Consider the following 22,799-nt stretch of genomic DNA (forward strand, 5'->3'; position numbering starts at 1 on the left):
CTCGGTCCCCAGGGCAATGACTGACGCTTTCAGCTGCTGTAACAAAAGACCACAGGCTGAGTAGCTTACACAACACAGCAGATATTCACCATTGACCGGTGGCTTATCAATGGGTATCTGTCATGTGGATAATGTATGGACTATTTGAGGTGGCTACTGAGAAATGGTGGATTCGTGGTCTGGTGTTAATTAACACAAACTCTGGGGCTGAAGACAGCAGACTTATTCTACTCAGAATGAAGACATCTCCATAGTGTGCCTTACCAGACTAGAACCAAGGAGCCTGTGGGTTTGCTCCCCTCTGAAGGCTCCAAGAGAGAATTCACGCCCCTGCTCCTCTCAGCAGAGTATACACAGTCCTTCGCTCAAAGCCCCACGCTTTCACCTCTGCAGCCCTCGCTTTTGTCATCCCAGATCCTACTGCCTGCTTTAAACCACTCTGCCCACCTCTGTGAAGATTCTTCTGATTATGTCTCATCTATGGGCTGATACAGCGTCACAGTCCCTCTCCAGACGTGGAACCTAATCGCATCTGTGGAACCAGAGGCAGCACACACATTCCAGGGACTGTTAATTTGACCTATCGCAGATGGGGGTGCTAATTTAAATGCACTTGCAAATGAGGACGAAAACATGCTAATTCATTTTAATGTATGCAGCGCCTCCCTTTGATATTTTGGGGGTGTCACGATTGTGCCTACTTATAGTCTAAATGTTTTAAAATACAGACGTAGGGCTGGGGAAATGGCCCGGCAGTTCCAGAGTGTGCCACGTAAGCAAGAGGACCAGTTTGGATGCTGAGAACTCACAGCTGGGTAGTTATCACAGCTTACCTGTGTTCCCAGCTCCAGAAGGAGAAAACAGGCAGCTGGCTAGTGAAATCCAGCTAGCTATGCCAGGTGAGCTCTGTGCTAGGTTGACAGAGCCTGGGCAGAGGGAAACGAAAGAATGAAAACTCAGTCGACCACTACGGCAAGAGCAGACTTTGGTCTGAGAGGGGACCCTCGAGGCCCCATGGGACAGGATCCGAGGGTACAGGGGAATGTGCAGTCTAGAGTAGGAGAGCAATTTCTGTATTTGGGGATAGAGAACAGGGGGGTCATGGCTGCAGCTGCCTAGAAACCACGGGTGGGAACAAAGTCAGACTGCCTCTTTTTGCAACCTCCAGGCATCAGGGTCGGGGTCGGGGCCTTATTTGTTCATCAGGAATTCCATGAGCCAGGCTTGCTAGAACTATGCCCCTGTTTAAAACCCTGCTTTTGTGGGGAATTTTATTTCACACATAGAAAAATATATAAAAGTTTACATGGTTCTAATACATATAGTATTAGCTGGTGATGGCAAATCTTGCCATGGTCCAAGCATGTAGGAATGAGAGAAATGTGAAAAGCCAACAACAGCACACTGCACAAAGGGAAACACGGAGACGTTTGGGGGGTGACTCACCCCTCACAGGAGAGTGGTTTTACCCTCCCGCCCGCCCCCAGAAGTGGCTCTCCTTCCAGCTCTTCCTGTTGGACCCTGTTGTGTGTGGCTGTCCGGTGTCTGTTGAGTCACAACACTTGATGAGGTGTGAGAGAAGGTTCTAGCCCCAGACAATAAGGAGACGTAAGGGAGCATAGTTTCCTTTGGTGCGTGTCTCAAGCTTCCGAGTTTCAGATGTTGAGAGTTGAAGAAACCAGAGGCGGGGGGGTGGGGTGGGGGTCTGTGGAGAACACAAAAGAGTGACTCCACATCAGACTGTTGAGAACTGGCCACCAAGAGAGGAGGATGTCACCTCAAAGAGCCAGGCCTTCCTTCAGTAGCTTCTCTGTGACTTTACTAATGTCAGCTTTCTGGAACTGTAAATCAGCCTTTGTAAAGAGAAATTCTCCTTAAAAAATATTTTATTAATATATATTAGTTATACACAATGGTGATTTCATTATTACATTTTTGCACATGTAGAGTGTATTTTGATCACATCACCTCCCTGCGTTACCCTCTCCTGTCCCCCTCCACTTGTGCTTACTACTTTCCGCCTCCCAGCGAGACCCCCCCTCCTTCTCCTTATAGAGCACGGGGGAGGGGTTGCTTACAGAAGCATGACCAGCTTGTCAGTGGCCATGTCACTGAAGGACTCGTCTCTGCCTCTGGCGTGTGACACTCTGGAGAAATGTGAGCAGTGTCTCCTCACCCCAGATAGGAAATGGACAGTAGGCCGAAGTACAGATGCCATCTAAGTCCGTCTTGGAGAAGACCAAGAGCGCACGGCTGAAATAGCAGGGCTCTAAGGAGAAAGTGGCTGCAGAGAGAGGGACCCAGGAGCTGGAGTTTCGGGTAGGAGAGGAGGTGAGAAGAGCTAGGGTGTTACCGTGGACTCTGAAATGTGTAACAGAGACTGGTGATACTGAGGGAGCCCGGAGGCCAGCATGCACGTTGCTAGCAAGCACCATAGACAGCCACTTATTTGTCCCTCTGCCAACAGTAGGGGAAATGCTCCTTTGGTACAAGGAAACTGGCTTCACAAGCTCCCGAGAAATGCTGGGTTCTGTCTAACCACCAGAATGTGGGGAAATGGAGTTTTTTTTTTTTTTTTTGGACATGACACTAATCGGGACAGGATGGAGCATTGTGTGGGTGTGCCATAAAGTAAAATTTACATTAAAATAAAACACACACATTCTCTAACTGTTTTCCTAAAAGAATGGAGCAGAAGACATGTGATACACAAGCTGACTTGGTATGCGCTTTGCTAGGGTGTTCTGGACATCATAACTCAGTAGAGTATTACACATTAACTAAACACATCCAGCCTGGTTATAACACACGAGTTGTCTGTAGACGTCTACAAGACCAGGCCAGCCATGCCAGGGTGTGTGTGCTTCTAGGTCATCCCCAAAGGCAGAAAGCAAAACCACGGAGAGCTAACAGCATCCTTTGTAACTCTCTTTACCTTCAGCATCATGTGTGTCCATTCCACAGCAGCTCCAGAACATTCTCAGGTTTGTTTTTTAAAATTACCTGTAGGCCTGGCTAGCAATCAATCAAGACATAGACACTTGTTATATTTTAAAATAGTTTTAGTTAACTTGGGGCAGGGCAGATATCAATCTTTTAAACTACTTTTTATAGTAGGCTCAGGCATGGCTCTGTCTCAATCCCATGTCATCTGTTTTTAATAACTTTTATTAAGCTATCTTTTATCTATAATCTCATATACTTGTTCATGTTTTTATCTGGGCTGGATTTTTTATTCACGCCAGCCATGTGTTTTTCCTCTAGCTAACCCATGGCAGCCTTCCTCTCCTCCCTTTAAGTCTGTCTCTCTTTTTCCTCAAGGTGGTCTTTCTTCTTCCTCCTTGTGGTAGTCTCTCTTCTTCTTCCCAGAATTCCTCTCTCTCCTAGTCCCACCTGTCTCCTTTGCCCTGCCCAGGTGGGATGGCTTTTTATTCAGCAAAAGTTGGGTCACACAGAGAGCAAGCAGTAATTAGCATCAAAATACACCAACCATGCCCCAACATCTTCCCTTTTCTTTTTTTTTTTTAACTCTGTTTTTTGGTTTTTTTTTTTTTAATTTTCACATCCTGGGATTTTTTTTTTCTTTTTTTCTTTTTTTCTTTTTTTAATTTTTTTTCTTTTCCCTTTTCTGTCTAAATAAAAAGGGCCATTTTTAAATATACAGTAAGTACAATTATGAAAAATTATAAAAACCAATAGGTAAGACTTACACACATAATTTTTAATCAAAATGTATTTGGCAACTTGGTAGAAAATATTTTGACCTCAATCAATATCTATTAAAGTTCAAATCTATCAACCTAAAACTATCTGTCTAGACTTAAAGGTATCTTTTTAATTTTTAAACAACTAAGTTTAATTTTAAAATTAAGTATTTGGTCTTTAACCCCATCTGAGACTTGAGAAGGAATAAATTTAATCACCTGAGTAAAAGGGATGTGTGGGTTAGCAGTTTTTAAATTGAAAAAAATGACAGAGACAGTTTACTGTCTGAATAGTTACCCAAAACTCTCTATAACGTTGGAGCATCATCTTTAGCCTTTTGGCTCAGTATGTCTGACAGACATATTTGTGAAGCAGGAACCATTGAGGCATTGTTTACCCCGTCTTGGCAGAGTCTGCCCATCAATTCTGCCTGTATCCAACCTTGCCCATTTTTAGGCAGATTTTTGTCAGTGGGAGAAACGGACATTTTTGTCCCGTGGCTATTTTGTCACATTTAATGCCATCTCCACAAGGGAGTTCTTTAATGCTCATCATCTTCTTTGTGTTAGGCTGGGTACTGTCAGGAGTTAGCCTGTCTTATTGTCAAAGAATCTTTAAAACAATAAAAACGTTTTTCGATGTCATTTTTTGTAGGTTTCTAAGATTTTTGAAGACCTTATCTAACTATTTTACCATATCTATCTATAGAACCATATCTGTTAAACCTAGGATGTATATTTTTATACTTGACATGACTATGAATTGCTCAATTATCCTAAACAGCCTACAATAGCAACCATGTATGAATTGAGTTGTAGATGCACAATATCTCATATTACAGTAGAAATATAATGTGTGAAGATAATATTAAATTTGAATTTTATTTTAATGTATCAAAATTAAACTTATTTTGTATCAATATACAAAATTTTATGTCAATGAACTAAAATTAACCTTATTTGTGAGTTGAGAAGTAGATTCAATAATCTACTTTTTGTCTTATCATTTTTACATATCTCTATACTCCCGGGCCTATATCCCAGATGTGTTATCTAAGGCAGCACACCCAGGCACTCCATTCCCAGCAGCCTCCTGGGGTTTTACCCGCCTATCTACAACCATTCTTGGAAGAGTAACACCTGTAAATGCCCACACTCTCAGAGCTTGCCAGGCCCTTACCCACATCAGCATCTCTCTGTACCACCTAACTCCCCTTTCTCTTTGCCCAGGTTAGACCTTGCCATCCATCTTTAGTGTCACTCTTAAAATCCTTGACCACATTCTGCACCTATTCCTTCTGAAGCAGGGGTCCGCTCTCACCCCATTTCCTCTCCCTGTGGCCCTGCATTCAGAGAGCTTGCCGACTGGATGCTTCAGGCATCGCCTTTCAGTTCACAAACAGGATCCCCAGGTGTCTCTCTGCACTCCCAGGAAACCGCGCGTTATTTCCCTGCAAGCTGACTTTCCTGCCTTCAGTTCCTCACCTTCTTCTCCTGATCTTAGACCAAGTTCAATCCTTCTCCATTTGCTTCCAGTGGTAGATGGCGCTCACATGTCTATAACAAAGTATGAAGCCTCGACTGAGTCTTCAAATCTATGACTGCACAAGTGGTCCTCAAGCAAGAGGCTGGAGGGCACTTCTGGAGGGAAATTTTGCAATGCCTAGAAATAATTTGCTTCCACAACTCGAGTAAAAGGGAGGAGATGCTACCATCTTAGTTGGTAGATTCTATAGGAACCTCCAAATAGTCTACACATCACAGGACAGCACTTACTCTTACTTTCTGTCTCTGTCTCTCTGGGTCTCTGTCTCTGTCTGTCTCTCTGTCTGTCTCTCTGCCTTTCTCTCTGCCTTTCTCTCTGTCTCTCTCTCTCTCTCTCTCTCTCTCTCTCTCTCTCTCTCTCTCTCTCTCTCTCTCTCTCTCTCTCTCAAACACACATACACACACACACCAACCCAAAATGTCACTAGTTTTGAGATCAAAACAAAACAACAACAACAACAACAATGAAACCCTAACTCTCCTTTGCACTGTTCTTCATGCTCCACCTGGCTGGTAGGTTTGGCAAAGCCTGGCCTGCTGCGTCAGTGGGTTATTGGCATTTGGCAGGACACCTCATTGTAGGATTATCCCGTGCATTGTAGAACAGAGGCAACTGCTGGTCTTTACCCATTAAATACAAAAAGAGCCCTTTCCTGACCTTTGTGACACCAAAGACAGACCACAGACTCTCGGTTGCCTTTTGTGGAGAATTCTATGCAGGTGAAAACCAGTGTACAGTGACCATGACTTTACCAGTGACAGGATTGCACTTCCCAGTCTATTGAAATCGAATCCTTGGCGATTCAACACAACAAAAATCCAAACAAGGCTGTTTTGCTCATGAGAGCACAGCAACTGTGCTTGCTAGCGTAAGGCCAACATGGATCAAGCCAGTCCATACCCCAGCATGGCTTTGGCAGTTGGCAGCCGGGGAGGGAGGGAGTGGAGAGCAGCCTTTTTTCAGTCTTGTGACCCGTGGTAGGTCGCCCATGCCCTGAGGTGGGAAGTGCTAACTGGACTCAGTGGGTAATTAAAAAAGAGGAGAGCATAAAGTACAGAGGGGGTGGCGTCCAGACAGACTTGTAGGAGAGGAGTGGAACTACTTATGACCTAAATATATCGTATTCATGCCTGAAATTACCAAATAAAAATATTTTTAAAGAATTCAAATAATACCAAATATATATTTTAATATATTTGTGTGTAATGATACAACTCCCAAACCCCCAAAGTTCTTTCCTATAACATTTTTCCTTGGTTTTTATTTTTTCTTAATGCAAACACATAGAAGCAAAACAGACCTTTAAATTTCCTAACCTCTGGGCGTAAAGTTCGGGGAAAGGCTCAGTGTGTTGCATCCTTCCCGCAGCGTGGGACTTGAGAACGCAGCAGGATCCAGGCTCAGTGTGTTGCATCCTTCCCGAAGCGTGGGACTTGAGAACGCAGCAGGATCCTGAATCTGGCAAGCGAGGAGCGGGTGAAGAAGCAGTGTTTGAGATGTGCTCTGATGAAAGAGGCAATGCCTCCTCCTGCCCTGTTCACAAAAGCAGCTGCTCCTGGCTGCAGTGCCCATTGATGTCTGCAGGGAACAGTGTCCGCCCTCATAGCTGGTATTACATTTGCTGGCTATTTCAGAAACAACAGATGCCAGCAAACACGGTGCAGCTGCAAGTCAAGGTCCTCTGCATGATGCATTAGTGGCACTCCATGGCTGCTGTAGGAAGCTACCACAGCTCAGTGGCTTAAGCAGACAGATTTCATATATCATAGTGCTGGGGTCAGAATCCACCAGCAGGTCTCTTTGGACTAAGATCTAGTGTTGTCAGGGCTCTGCTCCTTTCTCAAGGCTCTAGGGGAAAAGCCACTCTCTTGACTTTCCTAGCTTCTACGGCTCGTGCTTCCACCACGCTCAAAGCCAGGAATGGCAGCTGAGTCTTTCTCACATTCCATCACTTCAGCACTTCCTCCTTCTCCTCCTTTAAAAATGTAGCCAACTGTGGTGACCTGTTTGTTTAATTCCAACACTCAAGAAGGTAAGGCCGGATGATTAGAAGTTCAAGGCCAGCCTAGGTTAGGTAGTGAGACTCTATATTAATAAACTAGTATTAGAAAGGAAGGAAGAAGCCAGGCGTGGTGGCGCACACCTTTAATCCCAGCACTCGGGAGGCAGAGGCAGGTGGATCACTGTGAGTTCGAGGCCAGCCTGGTCTACAAAGTGAGTCCAGGACATCCAAGGTCCACACAGAAACCCTGTCTCTAAAAACCAAGGAAAAAAAAGAAAGAAAGGAAGGAAGGAAGAAAGAAAGAAAGAGTCAGCATTTTTTTTAATTTTTTTTTTATTATCTTGGACCGGGCCAGGCAGCCCAGGAAAATCTCCGTATTCGAAGTCAAGCGATTACCAAGCTCAATTCTCTCTTGCCACCTAAGGTATTTACATGGCCCAGAGATAAGGATGTGAACACCTTTGAGGCCTCATAGCCAGCCGATCACAGAGAAAGAAAATGATGCCAAGATAAGCTGGGCTTCCTACTATGCAAATGGAATGTCCTGTACTTACATTAAATACATAATTTCTTTTTTCTTCTGTTTAACTACCAGCAATAGAGAAGAAAAACACTCCCTATTTAAATATAATGTTTTATTATTCTGTGATGACTTACTTGAGAGGGATAATTCCATTGCTTCATTCAAGAGAGATTTTGTTGAAGAAATTGACTTTAATTGTGCACAATGCTTATGACATTCTCGCCCAGACAAATTCTAATTACTTGGGATGCATGTAAAGCTGTTTCTTGTTTGCTGGTTGCATTTATTTTCTCATGTGTGTCTCAGGGTTTGTTTGTTTTTGTCCTAACAGAGTGCTGAGTGGCTTTCATTTTTCTTGTGAATGCTTTCTGCGATGCCTTTATCTTGGCCCACAAGAAACATTCCCAACCCAGCAACTAGACTTTTGCAGTGTTGAAAACACCATAGACAATAACACTGTTGGATGGAACACAGTGTTCTCCCGAGCAGCAATTTGTCTGAATACATGGGCATGGCCACTATGACCCTCTCTTGTGAAAACTCAGCAGTATGATAAAGAAAAGCTTCGAGGCAGGTAGAGACAAATTCCTTAAGTCTAGGCTAAACATGTACGTGGCTTGACAGAGGCGTCTTTCTCAAGGCTAACAGAATGAATGAGGATGAGTGGGAGGTGAGTCATGCCTCCAGACAGCTGTTTTATGATAGCCGCCATCGTGTTACGATGAGCTGTCAGATATGTCAGAGTCTCCAAGGCTCCCCAGGACCAGTGACTTAACTAGGAAGGACTCAAAAGCCCATGGGTCACTGCATTGAAAAAATACAGGTTGAGATCAGTGAAGGCACAAGGTGTGTGCTATGAAGTCCAAGGGAGCTCAGACGTAAGCTTCCAAGGGCCTCCTGCCATGGGGTTGTGTGGGGGCAAGTTCAGTTTCCCAAGCAATTGATGCATAAAAATGTGTGCAGAGTGTTGCCAACCAAGCTTCTGGACCTGGGTAATCTGGGATTTAATATAACCTGGTCCTGTGAACACCACAGTGACTGCCTTTGATCTCGGCTACTTAGACTTCAAATTCCCAAGGGGCCAAGTAATGTAGTATGGCCAAGGTCCTCAGACATTACAAACCCAGCCAGGGCAGTCAGCGGACTCAGAGATTGTCATCTAAGAGCGCTCTGGGGGCCAGTCCTCCTGAAAATGGACCTTTCTTAGCTTACGCTAGGTTTAACCACGCAAGCCTTCTGAGATACCCCTCTGCTGACAGCACTGTTGCTGCTCTTGGTGCATCAGAATGGATACAATATAGCCATGATAAATAGTTAGAACTGACTGACGAGGTTAGGAGATTTGAACCAATGTGCACACCCCACAAGATCCAGCCATTGTCTGATTTAAGTGGAGCCAGGCTTTCACTATGGCAGACGTCAGCATCTCTACTGTCATTTCCCTGGCAATAAAAGCCAGCACATCATGTGTGATCATATTAAAGACTGTAAAAATAGCTGAGCTTGGTGGTGCATGCCTGTAATCCCAGCACTCAGGAGTTCGAGGCCAGCCTGGTCTACAAAATGAGTCCAGGACAGCTAAAGCTACACACATAGAAACCCTGTCTCAAAAAAACAAAAAACAAAAGACTGTAAAAATACAAAGTATATTTTCCCCTCTGCCCCAGATTTTCCTGGAAGAAGACCTATAACAAATACAGCCAGTCTCCATTAAACCTGAATTAAAAAAAAAAATGCTTTCAATATTTTGTGTAGACTGATACCTGCTCACATTGTGTAGCATTCGTTGCTTCTTCCTTTAATCTTCACCTCTATCACTGCGTCCCGCATCTGCCACAAACACAGCCACGCCCTCAGTGCTGCAGGGGACCTAGCAGTTAGATTTTGGATGTAGAGAGATGACTCAGCAGTTGGGAGCACTGACTGACTGACTGACCTTCCAAAGGACATGCGTGTCTTAACTCCATGACTGTGGTCACAGTCGATTAAGTGTAGTCACCCAGGGCTGGAGATTACCCACTAGTGGCCACCTTGGCTGTGTGCAGGGTAGTATCTGTATCCTTTTGGTTGAGTTTCTGTTTCTAATGTGTGTCTAGTTTCTTACTCTCTCTAAACAGGCAGCAACAGAATTCAAAACCGGCACCTTTCACCCGGTCCCTGCCGACCAGTGGACTCCTGCCTCCTATCTGCTCACCAAACACAGTAAAGGTGCTGGGGTGCAATCCGCTGCTTCTTAGACATTTTATAAGCCTTGCCTTACTGCAGTTAGTGAGACCTGCTAATGGCCAAAAGGTTAACTGTGCAGTGTGAACTTCCTGCCAACTTTGGCATTCTGCTTTGCACATTTAAATGGTCAAACCCAGTTACAGTTGCCTGGCTTGCAGTACTGCACATGTGCAAACAAGTGTGGAGTCAGGGGATAAGCTGGCATGTGGTTCCTTGGGTGCCATCTGCACCAACATCTCACAGAGCGAATACAGACTTAGTACCAGTTAGACTGTCGGGGAGAATGGAAGTTACATGTCAAAATAGTTCACACAGACACAAAAATCCAAACTAAGTTGTTAGCAAGCTGCACGCACAATTCTTAGTCAGCTGCCCATCTGGATTTTCAGAGCTGTGAATGAAAAAAGGAGGTCTATTCATGTAGCTAACCGCATTCGTATAACCTGTAAGGACTACAGAAATTATGTGGTTTGACGTCATAAACCTAGGTGTGTGTCTTTATTTGCTTGCTTTAGTCATCATGCCTTCAAAGGATGGATAGTCTGGACCTTCCTGTGTAGAACATGGCTGGCTTTGAACTCCCAGAGATCAGCTTGCTGCTGCACTCCAGGAGCTTGGATTAAAGGCATGTGTCACCACCGCAGCCCAAAGATTAGATTTTTTGTTTCTGTTTGCTTGTTTGTTTTCTGGTTTTTTGGCGGGGGGAGGAGGGCAGGGCGGATTTGAGACAGGGTTTCTATGTGTAATAGCCCTGGCTGTTCTGGAACTCTCTTGGTAGACCAAGCTTGCCTCGAACCTACAGCAATCTGCCTGCCTCTACCTCCTGAGTGCTGGGATTAAAGACATGCAACACTGCTGGGCAAGGTGGCACACACCTTTAATCCCAGCACTTGGGAGGCAGAGGCAGGCAGATCACTGTGAGTTCGAGGCCAGCCTGGTCTCCAAAGCGAGTCCAGGACAGCCAAGGCTACACAGAGAAACCCTGTCTCTGAAAACAAACAACAAAGACAGGCAGGGCTGTAGGCATAAGAGTATTCGTAGTTTAAATTCTGATTTTCTGTCTAAATGTTCTATAAACTCTGCTCCACGATTGTCCCCCTGTTATGTCAATAAAACAGCTTACAGCCAATCGATGAGCAGCGGGCAGAATAGGGCTGGACTTCCTGCCATCTTGGGGGCGGAGGCAAAGAGTTAGGGAAGAAGCTATGAGGAGAGGCAAAGGAAGATCGGGAGGAAGGAGCTGGAGCCGAGGAAAGCTACAGACGCGCAAGTATCGCTGGGCTGTTTGCTGGGAGTGAGACAGGCTAGCATACAGGGTTAAGAACAGACTTAAACTGCTCAGATTGTGTTGTAAGCCTTATATTATAAAAAAAAGTCTCAATTATTTGTGTGATAGATAAGAGAGAGGCTAAGAGAAACAAACACTGTTTAATAAAAATAACTTCCACACAACCCCATGTCCAGGCAAAAATTAGATTTCTTTTCTTGTTTCCCCCCACCCCCCCAGACATGGTTTCTCTGTGTAACAGCCCTAGTTATCCCGGATTCGCTTAGTAGACCAGGCTGGCCTCCAGCTCACAGCGATCTGCCTGCCTCTGCCTCCCAAGTGCTGGGATGAAAGGCGTGTGCCACCACTTCCTGGCCAAAGATTAGATTTGTAAAGATTTAATTGTGAGCCAGCAGTGGTGGCAGATAGCTTTAATCCCAGGAGGTAGAGGTAGAAGGATCTTTGTTATGAGGAAAGTTTAGTGGTTTTGTGTGTGTGTGTGTGTGTGTGTGTGTGTGTGTGTGTGTGTGTGCGCGCGCGCATGCATATGTGTGGCAGTAGTGTGTACCTGCACACGCACACACAGGCCAGAGGAGAACAAGGCTTGTCTTCTCTATTCCACTCCACCTTCTCTTGAGAGACAGTGTCCCTTGCTGAACCTGAGCCTCACATTACAGTTAGGCTGACTGGCCAAGGATGCGCTGTGTCTGCCCTCCAGGGCTGGGGTGCAGGCAAGGGTGACATGTGCAGACTTTACGTGGATGAAATTCATGTCCTCTCGTTTACACAGCAAGCCCTCCTACCTACAGAGTCACCCCTCAGTGACAAAGTTGATATTTTAAGAAATCTACTACGTCTGCATGGTCTATTCATGCTGTCTTAAGAAATCCAGTCTAAAGCATTAAACATGATATAGTTCCCTTATTGCCAGTCAGCATCCAGTGGCTGGTTGGTGGCCTGGGTCCCACATCCAGGGTGCTGGGCCTGGCACTGCTTGTCTCTGGAAATGGGCAAGAACCCCAAAACCGTGGGACCTCAAGGTCAAAGGTCCCACGGTCCCAAAGGTCCCAAGGTTTCTTGCTCAGGAGTAGGTAGCACACTTTAGGAGGAGACTCATAGCCTGGAGTGCTGAGCCTCTCCCAGGGAGGTGGAAGTGGTTCTCAGCGGATTGTCAGTTTGTAGCTCTTTTAGAATGAGACTGCAGGTCTCAAAAGGATGTTCCAAACGGCAGTGGTGGAGCAGGCCCCAGCAGTTCTGCCATTGCTGCCTGACCACTGAGCACTCCCCCAATAAATGGAGTCTCCGAAGGCCTTGGTGGAGGAATGGTAAGCAAGAGATGGATTCATAAACCTCGAGCAGTGGGGAGGGGGTTTTGAGGGCGAATGTATCTGATTCCCTAGGGCTAAGAGTGCCAGGATACTTAATCTCCATACAGTGATGCATTAACATAGGGGTCCTATCACAAGAAGGAGAAAACACTTAATTATCCTATGTGTGAGGGGATGATACAATTAAAAGTCATTTTCTGGAGGCTAGGTTCTCCTGTGCTTAGGGTAGGTGGGGTGCTTCCGGGAACTCTCTCTGCTTGTTGAAGAAGTTCGTTATTGTGGGTTCTTTTCTCCGGGAGGCAGGGCTGAGAATCTGGTCACAGAGTTTTCCTCAGCCTTCTGGAGGCTAGCTGAAGAATGCTGCGTCCTGAGAACCCGTCGCAAAGGAGACCTTCTGGGCAGGGAGGGAGTGCAGGACAGCTGCTCTCAGCTGAGTTGGAACAAGAGAAATCTGCATCCCTTCCAGAGGGGGGAAGGAGGCCTCTGGCTTGTGAAAGGCCCGACTACACGTTATTAAATAAAGACAAAAAAGACAAACAACTAGATTTTAATTCACTAAGCTTAAAGAGAAAAAGGGCAGAGAGCTATGGGGACGGGATGGGGGTGCGCCTGCTCAACCTTCCAGCCCCTCAGTTTTTTAAGTAAGCTTACTTGAATAGCAGGAAACACTCCCAGGACACTTCCCGGGGCTTGTCTCCAGGGCACCTTTGATATGTTTTTCTTCAAAGAGCCAGCTTTTGACACCTTTTGCGTGGGTTAGGGTCTGCAAGGAACTGTCCTTTAACACATTTGAGTCTGGGGGGGAGCTGTTGCCAGCAGGGGGGGTCCTCTCACCTATGTCAGAGCATGAAGTTTACCAGGAGGGGGCATCCTACAGGCAAAGGCCCACACTTACCAGGAAAGAGTTGGGCCTGTAATCTTCCCAAGGGCTGTGTGACATTCCCTACAAAAATCCAAGGTTACCAGAGCAGGTGGAGTGAGAACCCTGCAGAGAAAAGGGAGTCCGCCATCTTAAACGGGAGCACAAATGGCAATCCGGCGATGTCAGACTTCAACCTTACCCAGCAGTGCCTCACAGCATATTTCATCTCCAATGTGACAGTTTAGCCTCACACATTTAAATCATTGATTCTATGTAAAATTGATTTATGTGCAGAATGACATAAAATTTGGTGGGGTGGGAGCATCCAGATAGGGTCTCACTATGTAGTTCCGGCTGTCCCAAAATTCACTACGTAGACCAAACTGGCTTAAAACCCACATAGATCTGATTGCCCCTGCCTCCAGAGTGCTGGGATTAAAGATGTGTGCCGCTATACCTGGCTCATAATAATCTATCTTTAAAGATTTTTCTACATAGTAGCCAACTTTTTTCAGCACTAATTATTGAAAAATAAAACGTTACCTGCTGGTTTCTGTTTCGCCCTTTGTCAACTATCAGGCATCCGATGTGAAAGGTCTGTTTCTGAGCCCTTCTGTCTGTCTCTTGTTATCGTGCCATTGCCCACAGACTGCTTTACGGAACGTGACTTGTGCTGTGGCTCCCTGTCTGGCAGAGAAAGGCCTTAGCCTTCCTGCCCTTTTTTTTTTTTAAGATTTATTTATTTATTATGTATACAATGCACATTAGATCACATTGTAGATGGTCGTGAGCTACCATGTGGTTGCTGGGAATTGAACTCAGGACCTCTGGAAGAACAGACAGTGCTCTTAACCGCTGAGCCATCTCTCCAGCCCTTCTTTATAGTGACGTGGGCTTTGCTATTCCCCATGAAGCTTACATTCATCACCCAGTGTGACTGACACGTGCTGTATGCATGGTCTAAAATCCGAAGGTGGTGATGGTTATACAAACCCCCAGAACCAAATTGTTTAAAGGGTGAGTATGTGTTTTGCATATACTGTGGTTTCGATGTAAAGTGTCCTCCACATCGTTAAAAGCTTGGTCCCCAGAAAGTAGCACCACCGTGGAATGAGATTGAAAGTTCAGGAGGAAGCCGGGCTGATGTCATACACCTGTAATCCCAGCACTCAGGAGGCAGAGGCAGGCGGGTCTCTGTGAGTTCAAGGCCAGCCAGCCTGGTCTACAGAGGGAGTACAGGACAGCCAAGGCGACACAGAGAAACCCTGTCTCGGGGGAAGAGAGAGAGAGAGAGAGAGAGAGAGAGAGAGAGTGTGTTCAATGGCCCATGCCTATAATCTCAGCACTCAGGCAGGTGGATTTCTGAGTTTGAGGCCATCCTGGTCTATAAAGGGAGTCCAGGACATCCAAGGCTGTAGAAAGAAACTCTATCTAGAAATAAAAAGAAAGCTCAGGAGGTAGGCCTACTTGAAGGAAGTCAGTCACTAGAAACATGTCCTGGACAGACAGACCTTGTTGCTGCATTTTCCTGGCCTTCTCTGCCTCTTGTCTCCCTTAAGGGGAGCCTGCTCCATCAGATGCCCCCCCTACCATGTTAGCCAATATCCCTTTGGGCCCATGGCAATAGATGTAGCGGACAGTGTGTAGCAACCTCTGAAGCCACTAAGCAAATTAAATCTTTCTTCCCTTAACTTGTTTTGCCAAGGGAAAAACTGTGCTAAAAACTTGGTGTGTGGTTTGGAAGCTTTTGGAACTGGTTTGCTGGACATATCCAGAAGTTTGGGAAGGCAGTCTTGAGAAGGGGAGGGCACCGGGAGCGGAGCTGAGTGGGCGGTTCTGGTTGATAAATGTCGCAGCAAAGCTGTGCACATTTGACTTCCGGTGGGCAAGCACTCTGCTGAGAACTGACTGCAGTCTGTGTGTGTTACATTGTGACAAAGACCTGGTCTGCATTTTGTCCATTCCCTGAGACTTTCCCGGGAGGCTTTCCAGCTTTCAGGCTGTGCAATGGGCTTTTCTGCATATGCTGCTTGGTTTTGTGTGTCACCTTGACACAGCTAGAGTCGTCAAAGAGGAAGAAGCCTCCATGTTGAGGAAATGCCTCCATGAGATCCAGCATTTTCTCAGTTAGTGATCAACAGGGGAGGGCCCAGCCCGTTGTGGGTGATGCCGTCTCTGGGCTGGTGGTCCCGAGTTCTGTAAAACAGCAGGCTAAGCAAGGCATGGGGAGCAAGCCAGTAAGCAGCACCCCTCCATGGCCTCTGTGTCAGCTCCAGCCTCCAGCCCTATTTGAGTTCCTGTCCTGACTCCCTCTGGTGATGACTGTGATCTGGAAGCGTAACCCGAATAGACCCTTTCCTCCCCGGCTTGTTTTTCGGTCATGGTGTTTTTGTCACAGCAGCAGAAGCCATAACTAAGACACTGGGTGTTTTTTTTATAATTCTGGGTGATTTATAATGAGATTTAAGAGCAAAAAGAGAGAGATCAGGAAGATTTGGATAACTTGCTGTTTAGACAGGAAAGACATTTTCAAGTTTGGGGATAAGGAAGGCAGCATTGCAGGGCAGATTAGCCCTAATTAAAATAAATAAATAGCGTATTTTGCATCAGGACAATAGTAAAGCTGTCTTAAGAGCATCAGGAGAGTTGGCCAGACTCTGTCCATTTCTAGCCTAAAGATGTAAAGGACTTGTTTGAAAGTCTGGAGACTAGGTCCACGGTACACTCTGTTCACCAAGGGCCTTTCAGGAAGCTGTTTTCCCAGAATTCATTTCACTCTGCCCAGTTATATAGGCACTCAGAGCCCAGCAAGACGTGGTCCAAGAAGGACTGGCTACTGCTGGATGAGATAGTAGAACTTGGCATTGTCTGTCTGCATCTTGATTTTGCAAAAGTGATGTGGAGTCACGGAAGTTATGCCCAGAGTTCCAAGGAACGGATAAAAGGCCCAAAAATATGTAATAGAGATGGAATCACTTCCAGCAATTCCAAAAAGGGGAATGAATAGAGGTTTGAGGCTGACCCCTAGGCTGGAATAGACACCCTGGATGTTGGAGCCCACAGGAAACATCTGCTAAGGAAAACTACAGGCAGCAAACAACCAGCACAAGAGAGGAACATCAACACCAGGGAGCTGGCTGCACAGCACCACGTGCCCAGGAGGTGGACATGGATCTGTAGGATTGAATGTTTACACTGCTGGGTGTAGGTCTTGCTTTGGCCCATGCTTTTGGTTCCCCGACTCCTCCTTTTTGAACTGTGAGTGTTTACTTTGTGCCGTTGTATATTGTAAGTATGTAACATCTTTTGAATTTACAGAGGCTTGCAGCTAAGTTTGCTTTGAGTCTCAGAAGAAACTCTGGCTTCAAACTTTTAACACATGCTAGGACTGTTTAGATGCTGGAGAATATTGAAGGCGGACTAAATGCGTGTTGATATTAAGAGATAACCATGAGCCTTTGGGACCCAGGCAGAATGCATGGTTTGGATATAAAATACTCCACATGGATTCATGTGTGAAAACTTGGTCCCCAATTAACAACATAATTTTGGCACCTAATGAAAACTCCAGGGGGTGAAGCATAATTAAAGGATGTGTTAGCCAGAGACCTCTAGAGGAACAGAACGGATGGGGGGGGAATATATATATATATATATATATATATATATATATATATATATATATATATATATATATATAGAGAGAGAGAGAGAGAGAGAGAGAGAGAGAGAGAGAGCAGACAGACAGACAGACAGACAGAGTGATTTACAGGCTGTGGTCCTGCTAATCCAACAACGGCTGTCCACCAACAAAGGAGCCAAGAGTTCACTAGTTCAGTCCAAAAAGCTGGGTGTCTCAGCTGGTCTTCAGGATACACTGGAATCAGAAGTAGGATTAATGCCAGGGAAGGAATGGACTTGAGAGCAGGTGAGGGCAGGTGAGAGCAAGCAGGCAAAGCGAGCGAGCTTCCTTCTTCCGTGTCCTTGCTATAGGCTGCAGCAGAAGGTGTGGCCCAGATTACAGGTGGATCTTCCTACCTCAAAAGATAAGAATTAAAGTTGGAGCATTCCATTTCAAATGATTTAGCTAAGAAAAAAAAGAAAGAAAGAAAGAAAGAAAGAAAAAAAGAAAGAAAGAAAGAAAGAAAGAAAGAAAGAAAGAAAGAAAGAAAGAAAGAAATCTGGGCTGGAGAGATGGTTCAGCTGTTCAAGGCTAGGCTCTCAACCAAAAATATAATAAAAAAAGAACTCCCTCAGAGGTACGCCCAGCCACTTGGATGTTAGTTAGTTCCAGATGTAGTCAGATTGGCAACCAAGAACAGCCATCACAGAAGAAGTAAATAGCTTATCATCATCCCCCCCCTCCGGTCCCTTTCTGCTTCCCACTCACCGTGAAGTGTGCAGCAGCCCCTGCCTCGTCCCCCGCCTACGCTGTTCAGCTTCCTTTGGACCCACAGCGATGGGTCAGCCACACTGATCTCTGAAGCCATGGGCCAACATGAACAGTCCCTCACTACCTTATTTTGCTCGGTGATGAAAATCTGGCTGTACACATTTGAATTTCTAATAGACAACAAATGTTTTTTCTTCCTGTAAGTATGGCCCAAGCAATTCTTTTAACTGATAACCCTAATTAGGTTATTACATGTTAAATAGTTAGATTTAGACTTAAAGTTATATATAAATATATAGATATGGACATATGGAGACAGGGATGAAACTATGAGAAAAAGAAAGCCTAACTGGCAATAAACAGAAACATGTTATATGTTTACCTTCATATACAATCAAGGAGATTCAACTAAAACACTACTGAAACTTTCAATTGGGAAAAAAAACTGTATTCTGTTAATGTCAGGTGTCAGAGAGAATAAATAGCCACAAGGTCTTTCTTGCTCAGAATATAAGTTACAAAAACATTTTGCAAGGCTAAAGAGATTGTGCCAACCAGTGGCAATGCTCAGATCTCTGCCCAGGTAGTCTCATGCAGCAGCGACCATCACAGAATCATCCATACCCAAGTTAGAGTGAAAATGGGCCAAGTAAAGCAGAATGAATAAATAAATTTGATGAATGTTTTTACCGTAGACTACTGCAGGCAAGACAAGAATAATTAGAGCAGAGCTACCCGCTGTCAAGGCGAAGAAATTTTTGACATAAATCGAGTAGAAAACATCAAGTTGCAGGGTTATAATTTGATATATGCACACTGGGTTAGGTACACAGAGAGCAAGATGTTGCTTGCTGGTGCCTATAAATTACAAAAACATATCTAGATGTAAAACACTAAATTAAAGGTAACTCCAGAAGGCACAAAGAGAATGGCACTGAGGTTAAAACCAACAACAAGAACAAAACCAGGAGGAGGAGAAGAAAAGGAAAGAAAGAAGGAAGGAAAAGGACAAAGATTATGAAACTTTAAGCTATAACAAGATTGCATGATGGGTATTATTAAAATAAGTCAAAATGGTTACAGACGAGACAGAGAGGGCGAGAAGTGCTGGGGGAGGGGATAAATGGCTCTTTCCTGAGCCTTAAGAGATTTGCTGACCAGACAGCCACACAGACACACTGCCTGGAGCTGAATCTGCCAGGAGGAACGCTTTTCTGGAACCTAACAATGCCTTTCAAGGCTTGAGAAATACCAGGGTGACCAGTTTTCCTCCTAACCTGCACATTCCAATGACGTGACAAATTTCAGTACCACCCTCCTATGAATCAGCTTCCAAGTGCTGAACTCAAGACCCACTCAAGCGGTTGTCCTCTCAGAACGATCTTTCTTTCTCACTCAGCCTTGGTTTCTTGGTTTGTGGCTCTATTTTACACATAAATAAAACTGGATTTGCTCTCCTTTAGCCCCATGATTTCTTGGTTTTGGTATGTCAGGCTGATTTATTTTTTTCCCCCAAGACAGGTTCTCTATGTAGCCTCAGCTATCTTGGATTTGCTTTATAGACCAGGATGACCTTGAATTCACAGCGATCCTCCTGCCTCTGACTCCTGAGTGTGGAGATTAAAGTCGTGTGCCACCACCACCACCATCACCACCACCACCACCGCTGCCATGCCCACCACCACCACCACCTCCATAGCCACCATCACCACCACCACCTCCAACCCAGCTTCAGAATGAGCCTTTCCCTGCCTGCCACAAGGCTCATGACTGACACCCCTACAACAACAAACACTTTAAGGAGAGGATAGCATCACATGGTACTTATTCATAGTTTACATGACACAGGAGCCTTCAGGTTGATGACCCAACGGCCCAAAGTGAACTCACCATACTTAGATAAGTGAAGTGTGCACAGATGTCACATCGGTTCACGTAGGCTGCCTCAGGCAGTGAGGATGGAGCTGAGCCCCAGCTGCAGATACAGGCAGGCAGGCTTTTCTGATTGTGGGTTCCTTGAGACACACCTTGAATTGTCAGACAACAGTGAGTGGGGCACTGCCATGCAACACTAGTTACCCTCCCCTCCCAGCTCTTAGGGTTACTGTCATCTCTTGGTATCGCCAAGCTGGCGACCAAGTCCTTAGCGCACAGGCCAAACTACCACAGCAACAATAACAAACGCCATCCCCATGGCATGTGGACCCTAGCCTAGAGTACGTGAGCTTGTAACTACCCTGGTAGCATCCAGCATACACACAAGTCCCACACTGCCTAGGATAAAATATTTGACATTAGTTATAGACGACATAAAAACCTGACGTGGCATAATCGACATTGTGGCTATTTTAAGTGTTTGATGAACAGCTTGGTATCCCAGGCTGTTGCGTCACCATTGTCCTCACATATGCACGATGTTCTTCCTGTGCAGAAAAAACATCGTCGACCCAGAAGATCCCCGATGTGCCCGGTTAACACTCACTGGCCGGATGATCATGGTCCCCCCAGGGGAGGTGGAGTTTGCCAAGCAAGCCATGTTTTCAAGGTATGAAGATGCTTTACAGTCATTTTCCCTAAATCCAGGTGTGGTGGGCCATGCCTGTATCGCCAGCCTTTGGAAGGTTAAGACAGAAAGAATCAGAGTTTGAAGCCAGCTGGGACTACATAGTGTATCTAAGGGTAGCTTAAGCTACATAGCGAGACCTTCTCATTAAAAAAATAATAATGGTTTGTCTCGAAATAGACAAGAACAAATGGATGGCAGAGGCGGCAGAGGGATGCTGCTTACTGGCCTGCTCCTCCTTGCTTGCTCAGTTTGCCTTTTTATTCCCTCCCCCCACCTCCACCAACCTACATAGAAGTGGCACTGCCCACAGTAGGCTGGACCCTTCCACATCCATCATTAATGAAGAAGTTGTTCATAGGCCAATCTGATGAGGCATATTTCTCCATTGAAGTCCCCTCTTCCTAGATGGCCCTGGCTTGTGTCAAGCTGGCAGAAACCAACCAGCATGCGTGCTTCGTAATGAAAGCAAATGGGCTTTGCTAGCCCCACCCGTGCCTTGGGCACATCCAAACCTCTCTATGAAGACTACCGAGACATTTGTTTTGTTACAAGCATTCTTCTAGATTGCAGTTGGTCCTTGACCTGTGTTTATAACATCTTTAAATGTGAAGGAGATTTTTATCTTTATAAAAGTTTACAAAACAGACAAATTGTAGCCCCTGCCTCCAAAGATATTACAATGTATATGGAAGGCACGTGTCAGTATAGCACCAGCAAAGTGAAGCTCTCGCTGTCCATGCTGCCTGGCTCTCAGCCTCCTGCAGGAATGGAAATCTCCTCGCGAGGAAACACATTTCATGGGCTGCTCACAATTCCGTTACCTTTCATACAGAAGCACACATGGTCTTTCTTAGTGTTTCCACTGGCTATCATAACTGAATGGAGAGGAGATGGCCGTAGGGGCAGCATCAGCATCTGAACTCATCAGCCATGGAGCTGGGATTCACACCTCTGTCTGGCTCCAGAACTGAGCTCATAGACACTCCGTATAGAGACTACTACAACTTCCTGCCTCCCTCAGGCACCCCTCCCCCAGCTTCTGCTCCCCAGCCAATCAGCTTCCACCTCTGGCCCCGCTGAATCAGGCCCCGAGGTAGGAGGTCCCCTGGGACTGGCTGAGGCGCACCCAGTGGCAATGGCAGGTTCACTGTGCTCTCTCTTTGTTTCTGCAGGCATCCAGGGATGAGGAAGTGGCCCCGCCATTATGAATGGTTCTTCATGAAGATGTGGATAGAACACATCTGGCTTCAGAAATGGTACGGAGGTGTGTCCGACATCCCAAGGGAGGAGTACTTCAAAGCAGCCCCCAGAAAGGTCTGACAGTAACACAAGAGTCCTGGGGTTGGCATTAAAGCGAAGACCTTTGAAGTGAAGAAGCCAGACAGCCTCTGACTGCCGTCTCTTTGTTTGAAGGGCCCCTGGCTGCCCTGTCACCCTACAGCAGACCGAGAGAAGACGGAACAGGGAGCCCATCGGAGTGGTCCTTGGCAGATACATGGTCCACACAGGAGCCTCACGTAGAAAGTTTTTGTTTATGCTATACTCAATCCAGACACACCCATTTGGAAATCATGGTTGTCAAAATGAAACTGGTGGTTTCTGTTCCGTTCTTTAAAAAAAAAAAAAAAGAAAGAAAGAAAAATGATGCCTGTGTGTACCATGTTACTGCTTTGTATCATGAGAACATTGTGTGGCTTACTGTCCAAAGGCAGTGCCTTGGATGGAAGCTGCCTGTGCATGACGTAGCGTTGATGTGGGTTCAGGGCAAGATGGAAGGCGTTTTGTCTGAAGGTTATTCACTGTGTCATTGAATTGCAGATGTATTTTCTAGAATGTACTGGTCACTTGGGGAGTCTTTCCCCCACTATAGTATAGCATGTGGAGAAAGAAACTGCATCTTCGTGCACAGCCTGTTCTGTGTGAGCAGACTACAGCAGAATTTTGGCAAGAATGGGGCAGTTTTGTCATCAAGCGTCCCAGATTCCCCACTGTTAACATTTCTGGTAGAAAATGCCTCTCTACCATTCATGAGAGGTGACATTCAAAATAAGAAGCCCCACCTTCCACATGACGCATGGAACTGGGACGAGAGCACAATTGGGAAAGCAAAGGCGACATTTGAGAGAAGGAGCAGTCCCCGACAACATGTTCACTGCCCAGCCTGGGGCCAGATCCTCGACAGAACCCTACCCAGTGACATGCATGTCCTAGTGTCTCTTACACCCGGAAACTGGGGCTCAGCACCCCAAGCTCAGACTCCTGAGCTCACTGCATATGTTGGATGGGGCACTCCAGCTTTAAAAATGAGCTACTGAGATGCACAGGTTGTCGTTAAGCAAGGAGTGAATTATAAAGGAGAGTGACTAGCTCCACTGGAGGGCC

General features: G+C 45.7%; 1 protein-coding gene across 1 annotated transcript in view; it reads left to right on the forward strand.

Annotated features, from left to right (window-relative positions):
- The window catches only part of Creg2 (cellular repressor of E1A stimulated genes 2), a 39,566-nt gene extending 17,720 nt beyond the window's left edge, over nucleotides 1-21,846 (forward strand). Inside the window, exons 3-4 of the mRNA XM_051152738.1 lie at nucleotides 20,283-20,396; nucleotides 21,590-21,846. Of these exons, the coding sequence (XP_051008695.1) occupies nucleotides 20,283-20,396; nucleotides 21,590-21,737 (262 nt within the window). The 3' untranslated portion in view covers nucleotides 21,738-21,846. The remainder of the gene's footprint in view (nucleotides 1-20,282; nucleotides 20,397-21,589) is intronic.
- The last annotated feature ends 953 nt before the right edge of the window (nucleotides 21,847-22,799 follow it).

Source organism: Acomys russatus, chromosome 11 (genome assembly GCF_903995435.1).
Source record: "Acomys russatus chromosome 11, mAcoRus1.1, whole genome shotgun sequence".
Lineage (NCBI taxonomy): Eukaryota > Metazoa > Chordata > Mammalia > Rodentia > Muridae > Acomys > Acomys russatus.